We start from the raw sequence: 16,234 nt of genomic DNA on the forward strand, positions 1-16,234 counted from the left end.
GCGTGATTTGGTTCCTTAGCATGGAAACTGTTGGGTGCAAGACCACAAATTGACACCGTGTTGAAGTGTGACTGGTAATTGCCCTGTAGAAGGTTGGTAATTAATGTTTCATGACTTGGTGGCACCATAGTGCTGTTAAGCGTCTTGGTGTCAGTTTTCTATTGGACACAAAATGACTTAAACATTATCAACACAAAACAGTTGAGACATTTTATCCTGCAGGTGCAGCATCTGTTTGTTGTCGTGAAGTTTTAAGGTTTTTGCAAACAATAAGCCTCAGAGTATTTTGTCAGTCGTCCTCTCTATCAACTCTGGAAAACGTTTCTTTTTTCAATGCCGACAGCAGCGGACAAAACAAATACATTCTTGTTGTACTTTGCAGCCCAACATGAAGGCTGAGACCCTATGCAGGAAAACGTCGGCCATATCTTTATGAAATGTGATGATGAAAAGTGGAAGCAGAATGAGGGATATTGTTTGTTCAATCTAACTAATGGGCCTTGAGTGTAGCAGGCAGAGTGGTGTTTCCAAGGGTGTGTCAGAAAGCTGTCTAAAACATCTGTATTTTAGTGTTTGTTCAAATATTGGCAAAGGGATGGAATATGGGGATGTTGTGTGTCCGCAGGCTCTTTTAAAGCATATCTGAGCAACAATATATCACAGAAACAGATTTTAAAGTCAGAGCTGCTGAGTTTTCCAAATATATAATATGTGAATCCAAGCTTTGGGCACTCAAGTACATTGAAACTCATATTCTAGTATTACAGATGTGAGAGTGGCCTTTCTGTCTTAACATTGCTGCCATGCGTGGAAGTCCTGAAGCAGATGGTGAGGTAGAGTACTCTGGTGCTGCCTCCACAAGTTTGCTCCCACAGCTGCCTCATTGCTAAAGAATGAAGAGACACATTATGCTTTTTCAGTTTTCCCCTTTCCCTCTAGTGTGTTAATGGGTTTTCTGTACATGTAGAGCTCCTCCCAGATGAACCTGAAAAAACTTTTCAGGTTCAGTCTGGCCAATACTTCCACAATTTGCATAATGTTTGGCTAGCAGCTATTCAGGAATGCCCCCTAACAAAGTTACTTACAGCGATAGCAGAGGCCGATATTTCCTACGCATGCTGGAAGTCATTGACCAATGACAACAGAGTAGGCCAGCTGTCCAATCAGAGCAGACTGGGCTTTTTCGGGAGGGGGGCCTTAAAGAGTCAGTAGCTAAAGCCCAGCATTTCAGATAGAGGTTTAAAAGAGGTGCAGCAGCAATTGAGTGTCTGAGGACAGTGATGTGTTTTCTGAACATTGGAGCATGTAAAGCTTTTCAAGTCATAACCCAAATCAAAATTATGAACCTGACTATGAGCGTGAGACGTCTCCTTTAGACTTAGATTGGGATCAAATCTTGTTATTGGAGAGATGACAAGTGTCTTGCTTTAGCTTGTTTACAGAACTCAATGAGGGCCTGTATCTCAGGTCTGCTGAACATGAATGAATGTTGTGAATCTAACATCTCGTCGTGTTGTGACACATTTATTAGGTGAGCGTGCCAAGCAGAGCACCAGCCACAAATCAGCTGTCTTTGCCTTTAATTACAGTTAGGAGACTAACAGACATATGTTCTGAGACCTTAATACATAAAAACTTGCATTGACACATTCAAATACATAACCACACATAAACACGACACTGGACCAATTCAATAAGGATGTCCCCTTTCTCATTCCCACAGCTGTCCCAAGACTATTAGGTGTCATCAGCTGTGTTTGCCAAGTTGCTTAAGCAGTTGCTCCCACTTCACCATGGCTACCAAGCGCACCACACTTAAAACCATGACAGTTTTAAGGTTAACTATTACCATCTTGCTGCAAAGTCACACTTGGTATTGGGCTGGAACCTCCACTTTCCTTTCTCCTGTCTTGTTTGCTCACTTACAGGTGGCAGTATTGGGTTGTGGGTGGTTGAGGAGAGTCGGGGGGCCTCCGTTGTCCTGACGACCCTGGGAAAGCTAGGTTGTTTGTTGAGAGCGACTGAATGGGACGTGGGGGAGATGAGTGGAGAAGCACTGATGAGGCTGGGAAAGGGTTGCAAATGAATGGGGATGAGGACACTTGGTAAGAAATATAGAGGGATAAGGAGATGAGAAAGGACAACGTGTGAGAGGAAAGAGGAAACATTGCAGAGAATGAAGAGAAGTTCAGCGGGGCGGTCGTGGTGAGAGGTTTATTGGAGAGCAGAAGCAGAAAATGATTGAAGCTGGGCAACGTGCTGGGATGGAGAAAGGGAAAGATTGGGGGACAGGGGGGGGGGGGTGAAGAGGAACGAGAAAAGAATCAAAGCATCAAGAGAAGATGGGCCAAATGGGGTATAAGTGGATATGTGATACTTGAGACTTTGTTTTGTTTAACTGAAGGAAATGGTTGAAGATAAGATGCCATCTTGTGTTTAAAGATCACATAATAAGGGAGGCTATTTCTCTCTGTGTGTGTGTGTGTGTGTGTGTGTGTGTGTGTGTGTGTGTGTGTGTGTGTGTGTGTGTGTGTGTGTGTGTGTGTGTGTGTGTGTGTGTGTGTGTGTGTGTGTGTAGCAGTGTGGGACAGCATATGCAGGAAATGCCAGAGTGATCCCAGTGGACAGCGATTTTAGGAGGTTTATCATCCCTCATTCCTCATCCCTCATTCCTCTCCTCTCCTCTGAACAATCCATAAACCTCCCTGTCATAACAATTTACCCCATAGAGACACGACAGTTCCCCTGTAATACCTCCACCAGGACACTTGCCCCCAATAACCACATACTCTTCTGCCCCCTTGGAAACCTCCTATACACTCTCTGCTGTTTCCCATTGTGTGCCTTTGTTAGATGTGTCCCTCTTAGCCTGCCCATTTTGTATCTACATCCCCTGGTGCTTTTCATCGTTTTGCCCAGTGTGAACTCTTATCTTTGAGTGGCTTGAATATATCCCTTCCTCTCCATGTGCCCCCCAACACACAAAACGCCCCCCTTCTTCTGTTAAACTTTGCTTCTATCACGCCTGTTTTTGCACTAAGCCCTTTAGCCCCTTTCTTCACCAGTGTGAGAACTGAACCATGTGACACTTCCACACAAGTGTCAGGTTTTAATGCATTCAGTCATAAAACACAATCTTTTAACATTGGTTAATGTGCACAGGTCTCAATATTTAAAAGTATATGCACAGTGTGGGATCTTCTCGGTTATCACACACACACACACACACACACACACACACACACACACACACACACACACACACACACACACACACACACACACACACCAGAAAAGGTCTAGACTCCTTCCTCCCACTGAATAATGTCACAACGCTTCAAGAGGAATGAGACCATGTTACTGTGAATCTCTTTAAAACAGTAAAGCTGGGCTTAGACTACAGGAATTTCAGGCTGATTTAACCCTGATTCTGTGCCCTAGAGAATCTGAGGAGAAATCTGGAGCCTTGGTTGGTACTGACCAGACCCGACTGTCTGGTAGTGGGAGCGTTTGCAGAACCATTCATATTGATATATTGATTCAGGATGATTACATCAGTACTCTCCGAGAAGAACCACAACAGCCAATGAGACCGGAGCAGCTGAGCGTGCTGCAGTATATAAATATATATATATATAAAATACTGTATATACTACACAATACAATACTATACTATATATATATATATGTATCTGTGGCCAACGTCATCTAGCGTGCTACTGTTCATTGATATTATAACTGAGAGTTGTGATCTCACCTGAGAACAGATACTTGTTTATTGCGTCTCTCTGATCATTTTCTCATCCAGACTCTCATTTATAAGGCTACATCCATATTGCTATGATTTCATTCATTTTTGTCCTCGCTCTGTATCTGCTTTGATCCTCGACCATACTAACCTGCCTGAAAATGCATATCACTCATACACTGGCCATGCGCATGTCGGTGTAAATTGGGATTGCTCGAATAATAGTTTGCCTCCTCGGCATGTAAGTAGTTGTATCATTATAAAATACAGAACTTTACTGCACAACAGCTGTTCGCAAAAACAACAGTGTCAACAATGCTTTTCATGAATTATTAATAATCCTTTCTGCACTGGTAAACACCCAATCAGCAAGCTGTTGTGAGTGTCATGTGTCTTTGTTTCTGGCCGTCCAGACTAACACGTATTCACAGGGTCAGCAGCGTTTCTAGCCAGGCTTCTCCATAACAGTGTTAATGAATTTTCAAATGAAAATGTAGTGTGGATGTAAAACTCCTGTTGTCTGAGCCCAGCTTAAGAATGTCAAGACTGTCCCAGGTTTAAAAAAGTGACCTGTCACAATACATAAATAAATTCTCACCTCGATGACACCCGCTTGTCTTTACTGATAGGTAAGATTATATTACCCAGACAGAAATATGTTAGCTTTAGTCCATGTGCAGCTCTACTTACACGCTGGCTAATGTTATCTGTGGATTAACTCATGGCTGTAACACGAGACCAACTGTTGTCCATGTTGTCTACATCCCCTGCCTGACATTTAATCACCTGACAACGTGGTGTTCACTGCTGTGTCAGCCCCCACGTCTAAACGCTTAATGATGTGTTTTGTCCGTGTTTGTTGTAGGTGGGCTGCTTCAGGACATTTTGACGTGATCAGCTATAAAGCAGCAACACACTTGTTGCCTCTCTTTGTCCGTCCCCCGCTCTTTTCCATCGGCCTCAGCACAGAGAAGGCTGTTTTCTCTCACTGGGCCTTGGCAGTGATTTAATTACTTATTTGTTTAGTTTCTCATATTCTAAACTTCTCTGGCTCTGTGTTTTGCTGAGAAAAGGCATTTTCCTCCCTCGCCTCCTCCTTTCAACATTCCATCCGGTCTCTCCCTCTGCCCCTCGTGCTCGGTTTGTTTCATTTTTAAAAATCAGTTTTCCTTACATTTCATTTAGCTACACGTTATGCTCCCTCTTATAATATTGCTCTCTTTCACCTCTGTCATTTCTCCCACTATGTACCATTCTCTTCAACCCAAATAGCTTCAGCGGTCTGTAATAGTCTCCAGAGGGGTCAGATGTGTCCTCCACCCAGTCGAATAATATACTGATCAGTCAGTGTTAGTCAGAGGGTGGATTTGGACAAGTACTCCTATGGGTCAACTGCTGTTAGAGTTAAACATGATTTATCCTCTTTATGCCCATTCCTCTACTATAAAAGCAAATGTATATTTTCATGGTGACTAAGCACAGTTTACTTTTACTTGTCCCAGTCAATGTGTTGATAAAGTAACTGACCATTATTGGCGTTCCACTCATTTTTACATGAATAGCCAAAGACAACAGAAGATAGGACACAGCACCTAAGAAAATAAATAGAAGGTTGTGACATTGTGATCTCATTTCCACCATGTTTCAACATCCTGCACACTGTCAAAGTTTTCAAAAGTGTTTGAGGCATCTAAAGCTAGCAGTGCTTCTTGCATTACTTTTGCTGTGGGGTCAGTGGGGCTCTGAGAGTTTACTTGATGGTAGTTTACTACTGATACAGCTAGGCTATTTAGTAGAAATAAATTACCTCAAGCAGTTAACGACAAACCATAATTCAAAGGTAATATTACAGGTTCATGTCATACCCCTCAGCTTCGTGTTGGTCTGAGCTGTAGTTAAGGTTTTCAACACAGTTTCTTTGTGTTGCCACTGTAGTAAGATGACTGTATTAGTCATTAGTGGAAGATCAAGTTTGTCTAAAGTCATTGAAGAGTAGTGGAAAATCAAGACTGTTTAGTCTTAGTCATCTGCAGTAATAGTACTAACTTATGAATGTGAAAGGTCAACTGAACCAAGCCCTGTGAGGCTGTGCGTGTGTCCAGTAGCAGTCTGGTTGGCCTGTGTTAATGCTGTTGATTGGGACTTGGCACAGTTTGGTTATTGGATCAAGGTTTCTGTTTTAGGCACTACCATCACTTAATAACACAAATGCAGACTGCCAGTGGTTTATATTTGGCCTTTCCCAGAGCTAACTTTACTTGTGGCACAAAAATACACTTAGAATACAAACAGACACCGTGCACTGGACTTTGAATTTATATATTTTTATGCCTCTGCGCATCAGTCAGTGGCTGAAGTTATTTTGTGTTTGGGTTGTCTCCCCATTACACCTTACAAAACACCTTTTTGGCAACACCTTAGAAACTTCTTGAGGGAATTTATTAAAATTTTACGCAAACATTCACTTTTCCCTTTGACCGCCAAATTATATTCAAATCATGTGTGAGTCAAAGTCACTGTGACTTCATAGAACTCTTCTTCCCCCTTGTGAATCTGCTATCTCAAGAATGCCTTGAGACGATCCTTTCAAATTTGGCACAAATGTTCACTTTGACTCACAGATTAACTAATTAAATGTGGGTGCTCACAGGCCAAGGTCACGTTGACCTCACAAAAACAAAATCATGCCTAGTGATGTTATCAGCACATAAGCATTGTTTTCCAATGAGCAATGCATTCAGCTGTAAATTACATTTTTCCATTCAAATGATAATCAATATGACTGATGCAATGTGAAGTTGTCCTCTAGAGGAACTGTCACATCCCTTATCTCCCTCACTGTCTGTCTAATTCTTTCAGGCACTTTATCTCCAAGTGTATGGGATAGTTAATAAGCCCAGACATGTGTTCAAATACACACAATCTCTTAGCAGCAGTCGACATTATTTTGACATGATTCATCACTTCACGAGGAGCCAAAAAGAAAGAACTCTGATTGGGTGATTCCAGTTTAAGTTGCTGGGAATCGTGATTGAAATTGAACAGCCTTCATGGCTGCAGTTTTATGGCCAAATTCTGTAGGTTTTCTTTTTACCAGAACAATATAAAACCCAAGTAAACTTGTGTAAAGTAAAGTGTTTATGCTTCCTAGCAACAACTTTCCCCACATTACAGCTAGAACATGCCTGTGGTTTACCTTGCAACATTTCTCAGTCATGGTGTTTACATTAGTGCATCACCTTAGAGCACCCTGCACCTCCCGGTAGGCCTCTACGAGCCAGACAAATTCTCTCTCTTTTTCCTACTCTTCTCTTCTTTGGCTTTATGCTCTATCAGTCTCTCATTCCAACACTTCCTCGCTCTACTCTCACTTCTTAAACCCTAGTCATTAACCCTCAGTACCTCCACATGTCTCCGCTGTCCAGACGGACAGAGGAATGCGTGTACCACTGGGGTCGCCACATGGACATTTTATAAGCAAAATGTTGAACGGGGTGGGTTGCGAGGGGGGGTGGGCTTTTTCAGCAGCTGGGTCTGGCTGGACTTCTTTTGCCCATGTTTGGCGAGAGGAAATGAGCTTTGTGTGCTTTGGGGACGTCTCCGAGCTCCCCACTCCAACACAGACGGAGACGAGACTAAAAATAGAATTGGGAACCCAGGTCAAGCTCTGAGCCAAGAGTGAGGGGGCTTTATATGAAGTGATCAGAAAAACAATGTGCAGGGAGGTAGGTGTAATGAAAATACAGAACAGCAAGTTTAAGCATGAAATAGGCATTCAAAGACTGCACTGTAAAACTCACCGGCCTTGCCGTGTGCTTTACATGGGAGTTGGTGTGACTGCTGTATTAATGCAGTGTGTGTGGAAAGGAGAAGAGAAAACTGATCTGATTGAGATCTAGTGAGTCCAGGTGAGAGCTCTCAGCCTCTCCATTCATTTTCTCACATCTTTCTCTTACGACGCAGTTCATCATATCACAACAGCGTGCATAACCACAAATCTTTCATATCTCCCCCGCTGGCAAAGATGGAATGAATAAATGACCTACGAGCCCACAAGATCTTTCTGCCGGAGAGACATGGGGTAGGAAGTGCGGAGGCGAGGGAAGAAAAGATGAGGATGAGATATTGCTTCAGCTTGTGACAGGGGCTGGGTGTAATACAGGATTGTAAAGTAGGAGGGGAAAGAAATGTGCTGGGTTCAGAGTAATGAATTTTGAGTAGTAAAGATTTTGAGATATCCACAAAATGTATGGAGAGAGTTGGATGGTGAAGTCACCAAGGAATATAAGAAATGTTAGTTAGTTGTTAGGTCCAAAATGTATTCCTATAGGTTCATTTTTGCTTATTGTAAGAGAATGCACAGTACAAGTACAATTGAATGCACTCCCCGAGAGCATCAGAACAAAAATAGAATGTATGTAAATCTCAATTAAGGCTCAATTATCTTGCCTTTACGTCCGACAAGAGATTTGTCCATTTCAAAATGATTTAGCCATCACTGCCCATATATTTCCATGCATCCTTAATGTTGGCCTGGCCGTTGAAATTTCTTCCTTGTGTTCTTTGATTGTCTTGCTTGTATATTTGGCTACACTGCCCCCCATGATGTCTGGTGCTACTGCTCTTTTTAGCCAATATCTGTACACTTTCAGAAGATGTGCACAAATATGGGCAAAATGAGGGCAGAGTACCAACAGGAGGCTCCTTCCTTTTCCGTATACATAGCTAACATAGAGGATAAATGAGCCCTGTCTTCTTAGAAGTTATGGCTCACTGAGTTCATCATGCAATTACATACAAAGTCAATGCAAACACATAAATAGATGCACATCTTTTGTCACTCGCACTGGGCGAGTCGAATACAACTCACCAGAGACAGATCCTGGCACTGATCCGAGCTAGCAAGTCCTCAAACTGGCCACCGGTCAGCCTCAATAGCTCCTGGAAAAGATGGTGAAAATCCCCAAGCCGTGTGCACCTCTAGATGCTCTTGTGGAACCGACGGCACTGCAGGCTTCTGTAGTCAATTCTCTCCTCTTTTAAGGAGGGGAGCAGGTACAAATTCACGAATTGCTCACGCAAGCACCGCGGGTAAACACAATGATCGCATGATCCTGTGGCCAAACCTGTGCTACGCAAAACGAAAATTTGCTTTGTGTTTAGCATTACAATACCAAGAGTATCTTCGGGTACTGTGTATAACCACAGTGAAATAGTTCAGAGTTGAGACTGGTGTAGTCAAATGCTTGGATAAGAGAAAACAAGTCCTTCTCCAGCACAGCTCACCATCTGCTTCTGTTATGTTCATCTTGGAATGGTAGAGTGTAGCATGTTTGGAGGTATTACAGGGGCTCTGGTAGTCCAAAACAAACCATCCTTATTGTTGCTGGCTCAGGCTCACTGTGTGTGTGTGTGTGTGTGTGTGTGTGTGTGTGTGTGTGTGTGTGTGCGTGTGCGTGCGTGCGTGCGCGCGTGTGCGTGTCTATGTTTATGGTCTGTATGAAGGCCTTTCTCTTTGTATACTCTGAGATGAATGGCTGTTTATTTGTTTTAAAGCTCCACAGAGTGTCTCGCTGTGGTAATGATGCACAGATTTCATTTCTCATTGTTAATTACTTCAAAAATGTTGATGTTTCAGATGGTGACATCATTGTTTTCCCTACTCTTCTCCTCTGTCTCCCCCTTTTTCATGCCACTCATTCCCCTTAATGATGGCCTCTTTCTCTAAATCTCCTCTCCGACCCTCCCTCTCTCAGAGGTGAGGTCATAGCTGGCTGACTCTGGAGGTGGGCTGGAGCACAGACATGAGGGATCTGTTTTTCTCATCAGTCAGTGGAGCTCTGTAGAAAGTTACATGTGTGAGGGGATGAGGGTCTTTCTGCTCTTTTATTTGGGGGAAAAAATTTACTACTACTACTAAAACTGCTGATGTTCCTACAGCATAACAGTATAGCTAATCAAGTGCAGACAAAGCAAGAGAGTGTGAATGGCATCCCACTGGCTTACTTGGATATGTTGCGCACCATGGGTCAGCACATAGACTGTTTATAAAGACACTTCCTCCCACTATCCAGAAATGAAGCTAAAATATCCCAGATACAAACGCTGTCATCTCAAGGCAATGACGTCATTTAAAGCGAGAGTCTGTGCAGCTGCGATGGGGGGATGGCGCACTTTTGGATTGATGCCTGTGCTCGACCAATCACAAGTCAGTCTCAGCTGTCAATCACCATCATCATTATTGTCTTGCTTCAGGACACTTCAGCATGATAAACACTTGTAATGGGAACTTGAACCCTCATCTTCTGTTTGGAGAACTATATCCATTCATTCACTACACACATCCTTATTCAGTGGTTTACCACTGGTTTTAACATCATCCTCTGCTACAGTAAACAGCAGTGAAGAATAAGCTCAGCTTCAAAAAGGTGCAACATGCAGAACTGTGAACATTTGCAGATATTCCTGTCAAAGATAATCCATTCAGTTCATGTCAGCAACGAGAACGTTTTACATGGTATGATGTGTTCACCGAACCAAAGAAATGATGGAACATTTCATTTGAGTTTCAACCATGCAGTTAATCTTTTGATTAAACTATGCGTGAGCAGTAAATGGAATGAAACTTTCTAAAAAAGAAGAAAAATGTTAACTTGATTCCCCTAAACTTTATTTTACCTTCTACAATCTTTAGCATTTTAAAAATGTGGATCTTTGAAATACTCAAGTTTTTATACTTTCTGACCATTTTCATATTTTGTCTAGCTGTGTGAAATCACTGCGTTCTCAAACCCCTCGGCCTCTCTCTCTCTCCCTCTTAGTATCCAGGACAGATTAAGTAAAGTCCAGGCGAGAAAGCTGTCTGAAAACAGGAGCTTTCGCAAACTCTTAGCTAAAAGCTCTGGCAGAACAAAGAGTCTCCCACATCGCAGTGCATCGTCATGTGCAGCCCTGCTCACTGTGGGTGGAGAATTTGCACATGCAATTAAGACTCCTACAGAGGCACAGCGACCTTTGTCCTTGACTGCTTGTGAACGGTGACCTTTTGGAATTTCTTGCGGACCAAGGTTCAGTAAATGTGGCTCGGCGTCTGAGCTCTGGATGCCGTTAATGAGGGAGAGGAGTGTGTTGTATTTAGGTATTGTGACTGGACTTATCCATGTGAAGGATGCGGGTGACACAAAGCTTAATTAATCCTGGAGCGCTCTGGATAAGTTCTTATTCAAAGATATGTTGTGTTGCCTGACAAAGTCATAGATGCAACACAATCAGCACAATACAGAAACGAGAGAGCAGTGTCAGCCTGCTGCCTCGCACATGCAGGGCCAGCTTGCAGCTTGCTCAACAGGGCACACAATATGGTTATTGTGCACTCAGCAGACTCTCGAACACACACATTGATTGACTTTTGTCGCTCTTTGTTCTTTGGACACAGACTTGTTGTATCATGAAAAATAAGAGCTGCTAAAAATAAGAGGTAGCTGACCTGTCAGCCTGTACGCAACAACAGTGCTGATGTTTTTCACTGTGCAATTTGTATAGTAGGAAAAATGTTGAAAAGTTCTCTCTCTGTCTCTTTGTGTAACTCTCCTTGTCTCTCTCTCCCACTCACGCACACACGCACACACACACACACACACACACACACACACACACACACACACACACCATTCACCTTTGGCCCATTGTAATAGCTACTCGTGGCCATACCCAGCTCCAGATGTTATTGACACACCCCATGAATCCCACAGAGGGGAATTTAACCCTAACCCTAACCCAGACACACAGTCGGACACAAACATACACGTGCCCAAACACAGACAAATACACATAGTCGTAAAAAGTCTTAACAATGCCTCCCTGCAGGCCACTTCTGAAAGTAACCAGTATCACTTCAGCCACACACAAGAAGCTTTTCATGACAAATAGTATAGATAAGTGTTGACATGTTAAACTAATCGTCGCTGTTGATTAGAATCTCTTAAGTCACATTTTTCTGTCTTGCAGATTCTTCAATGCTAAAATACACTATCATGTTATCATCTCCAAAAAATCCATTCAACACTGAATTCATGAAAACACGTCATGTATCTGAGCTGCCACAGTGACCTGCAGTTTGACTGATGGAAGGGTGCGGTAGGACACGTTTTCACCTGCAAAAGCCTGTAGCAGTGAGCAGCACAGGCTCCATTTACTCCAGGAGCCACCAGACTGGAGGTTAACGCCATGAATGAAGGTTATTGTGTCACTGATTGCCGTCCTGTTTTACACAAGTGCTGTAAAAGGCCTCTGGGTGACAAGGGCTTGGAGGCAGATGGAAAGTTAACAAGTTTACTAGTGTGTGTCACAGATGAGGAGATTTGATTTTTTTTTTTATAGTTGGTGCATTGTAGCGATGCCGTGCACTGCGGGGAAGCCTGTTCTCTTTTAGACATGTGGAGAAAACATCTGGCTCTCCATGTGTGCGTGCCTGTATGTGTCCCTTGTGCACGATGATGGACTGGACACATGCCGTGCCCGGCCGTCCACACGCTCATGCATGGATATAAAAGTTGTGGATGAGTCATTACTCTTGGGGATACACGAGTGGTTGTTTAATCCAGGAAATTAAACCATGTTTTCTAACACTGAAAATTACAGATGTTTCTGACATGTCTCAGCAGCTGACCTGTGTGTGTGTGTGTGTGTGTCCACAGGGCATTATTCACATATGATGGACTGACCAACAAGCTCAAACTTGCTGACTCTGGAGGTAAGGGTCAATGTTTTCTAGAAATGAAAATTCAGCTTCTTCACTTTGGCTTGGTGGAAGTTTGCACCGTTTTGAATTTAGCGTCCTTTTTGTCCAACTTGTCCCTGAATCTGTGTCCTCTCTTACAGCGGGTGGCGTGACAGAGCTTGTGGGGAAGTTTCACATATCCAAGCCGCAATATGGACTCTGCAAAGTGGGAAGTGGGGAGACAGGAGGCCTCCGGATCGCTATGATCAACTGGGTGAGTGGCAGACAGCCTCATGGGGCTTAGCTCATATTAGCATGAGCCCATCGTTACACACATACCAGCAGGAATTACAGAAACACGTACAGATAAAAAAATATTGCTTGTACACACACAAGCGCTCATGGTTTCTTTCAGTCAGAGCAAAGTCGTTTAGCGGCGCCAAGATAATGGGTTTAACATGTTAAGTCGTCGCATCCAGGGAAATCAGTGCACTTCTTAACCTGTAAAATGCCCCGGACAAAATCCTGGCTTATTCACATTCTGTGGTTCTGTTTTGACAGAGGCTTACTTGGCATCTGACATGTGGGAAAACGCTGTGAGAATGTGCCGTTACGTCATTGTAGTAAAAAGAAGTTTATGAATCCCGAGCAGCAAACAGAACATGTAAATCCTCATGCACAATTAAACATGACAGACGTTTGTCAGACGTACGTGGGAAAAGTGAATGACTCAGAATAATAACAGTAGCGTGTAATTTTCTCAAAATCCAGCTTTTACAAAACATACTTATGAACTCATACACACTGACGTATTAAGAACTAGAGCCCGACCAGTTTATTGGTCTGAAATTGGCTGATATGAGTCTTTCACAGACGTTAATGTTTCCCGATATGCACAGATATGAAAACTTCTATTATACAGAATAAACAATGCAGAAGAGACTTGCATTTGTATTTTGCGTAAAATAATGTTTTATTTTATTAATTCAAGTGGTGTATATACAGTATATATGGCTATGTTTGTGTCTTCTTTTTATTTATAGTTACTTATAATCAAGTTTTTGGTTAAATTATAAAATATCAAGCTTCAATTGCATTTCTTCGGGAGGGATAAGGGTTGATAACAACATCTTGTCCAGTAATATTTTGTTACTCTTTTACTTGGTATCGTTATCAGCCCCCCCAAATAAACCAAGATCCAAGTGGTTTAGAAGTGAATTCATACGTTTATCTTGACTTGCTAAAAATGTGTTTACAATGTTGACATTGGATTATTTACATATTTTCACGTTGAAATATTTTCATTTGCATCTTCAGATCCGATGTGTTGAAACTGCCTCTGTGGTTCCCCCACAGTTACCTCAGTTTAAGTTCTCACCAGCTTCTTCACATGTGAAGCAGGAAGTGTTGTTGTGGTGAAGATGAACAGTAAAGTGCTGCTGAAGAAAGTTATCCATCTCCATCCTGTTGTGTCTTTGCATTAAGAGTGACCAAACCCTCATGTTACTACAGTGTACATTTTCTTTCATTATGACGTAATGTTTGAACTCTTGACATTCTCATGGGGTCAGTTATGTGAAATGCAGATTAGTATCCGGGCTGTAATTGTGAATCCTATTGTTCCTCGTCTTTTTTTAGTCTTGTCCCTCAGCGAGAGGTATGAGCTGAATGTCCGTGTCTACATCCTGTGTTTGTCCGCAGGTCGGACAGAACGTGGAAGACTACCGCAGGACAGAATGTGCCAGCCACATCCCGGCCATCAAAAACTTCTTCAAGGTGCAGTAGGTGGAAATGTGCTCGATCATTAAGAACATACCTTTAGATCTGACATCAGCTCATGTTCATGGTTTCCCCTCTCAAGAGAATTCAAATATCACTTTACCTTTGACATATCTTGAGGACGGGCAGAAGCAGTATAGTCAAGGAAAACATCATAAACATCCAACTCCCAAATTCAAATATTTTGACTTGTTCTGATTTCTTTACCCCTTGATTTTAGACTTTGTACTCTCAAAATCTATATTTACACACACTAGTTTACTTTGTATTGTTTTGGTAGTTTCCTGTCCTCCGTCCACTTCCTGTTCTACTGGTCCTGTGTGTGATTGGTCCATCTGACATGTCATTACCAGGGGGGGGGGATTGTAAAGTTTGGGGTTTAAAGCTTCATTGTTTGTGGCGAAACCCAATGGACAGAAACTCAAGTGGTGATATGAGCGACAGGAAGTAGAGGCAAAACAAGAGAATAGTTCATCTCTAAATATTTTCACAGTTTATGTGCATGTTTGTAAAACGTAAAACTCCTTCCATTCCTATCTTATAGCTGCAACTTGTTTATTAAGTGTTTCAATCTGACGAGGAGATTTTCAGCTCACCCCCAGGTTTACTAGTTTCCATATAAAGGCATCACCCAGTCAACTGCAGAGGCATCTGTGGAATGTTTGTCGTTTTTCTTTTTTTTTGTCTCCCTTTTTAAACAGTAATTGTTAAGTTCAGGATTTTCTGAGCTGCACCATGAAAACCCCTAACCCTGTGTGTGAGTGTGTGTGTGAGCATATGTGTGTGTGTGTATAAGCACCCTTGGGCCATTTTCATGAGGGATTTAAAAAAGTCTGGAGAGATGATTTCATGGTCAGTATGTGGAGGGGAGTGGAGAAAATTTGTCCTGCTGTGAATTGTGGGAGAAGTGCGACCTCTAACCTCAGCAAAAACACATATATATGAACAGCCAGACTTGCGGCAAGACAATACAAATAACCCATGATCACTTATATTTTATATGCTAAGCTCCCTCCTTCTGAATATACAAAAAGGAATAATTAATTTTAACTGTTTTTCTGACAGTTATTTAACAAGTTTAAATTTCCATAACCTGGCGATGGAAAGTAGATTTATTACTTTCAGATAATTCAGACTGGAGGAGCTCACGCTGCCTCACCTTGCACAATGGACATTACAGCCAAGCATGTGGATTGTATTTGCAGAAATATCCCGGCCCAAAGACTGTGGTGATGATGCATTACTGTTATTCTGTCTTTGGTTAATTCTAACTTTGCCAGTAGACATTTTTCACACTGTGTTGAAGCCACGTGACTAACTGCTTTCACACCAAGTTGATTTTTCATGAACTAGAAGCAAAAAAGCTTGAGCATCAGGGAGAAATTGGAAAACAGCACAACACTGATACCTGTGGCTGTAAAAGCATCTGATGTTGGTGAGGAAAGTGGAATTTCACAGCCACCTTGCGAAAACAAATCATAGTTCAAGAAGTGACGCTGTATAAAATATGATATTGATGATAACTGATACATCAATTATCTAATCAATCAAGGATTACAAACTTTAAATTGCTTATATTGTGGACTCTCTTTGTTTATTATCTGTCTTGTCCATTAAAACTGGTCGGCAATATAATGTTGATTAATCCATCATCATCATCTCTGTCTTGTCCAGAACAACACGTGGCTGTGTTGACGTTGTCTCAGAGAACCTGCGACATTAGTGATGTTCTAGGGATATTAGGGATATTTGTTTAGGGTAAAAGGAGAGTAAAAGCAGCGTCTATCTCAATATCTCACCCTGCATATGTCAAGGCAGTGTTATATATTACTGTTGTCCACATTGAGCAGAGAATGATGACAATAACTGGGGGCTCAATTTGTCTCGACCTATTTTAAGCCCTTGCATACAGACAATTCGATTTTCCATTCGCACGTTGTTTCTGTTTTTTTATTTCTTTCCTTCCCTCTTTCCTTATCTCCTTTTCT

General features: G+C 42.2%; 1 protein-coding gene across 1 annotated transcript in view; it reads left to right on the forward strand.

The window, feature by feature from the left end:
• Nucleotides 1-16,234, forward strand: part of si:dkey-40c11.2 (drebrin-like protein A) — a 35,067-nt gene that overhangs the window by 8,290 nt on the left and 10,543 nt on the right. Inside the window, exons 3-5 of the mRNA XM_035165854.2 lie at nt 12,445-12,500; nt 12,629-12,741; nt 14,169-14,243. Coding sequence (XP_035021745.1) covers nt 12,445-12,500; nt 12,629-12,741; nt 14,169-14,243 — 244 coding nt within the window. The remainder of the gene's footprint in view (nt 1-12,444; nt 12,501-12,628; nt 12,742-14,168; nt 14,244-16,234) is intronic.

The sequence above is a fragment of the Hippoglossus stenolepis genome, chromosome 9 (genome assembly GCF_022539355.2).
Source record: "Hippoglossus stenolepis isolate QCI-W04-F060 chromosome 9, HSTE1.2, whole genome shotgun sequence".
Classification (NCBI taxonomy): Eukaryota; Metazoa; Chordata; class Actinopteri; order Pleuronectiformes; family Pleuronectidae; genus Hippoglossus; species Hippoglossus stenolepis.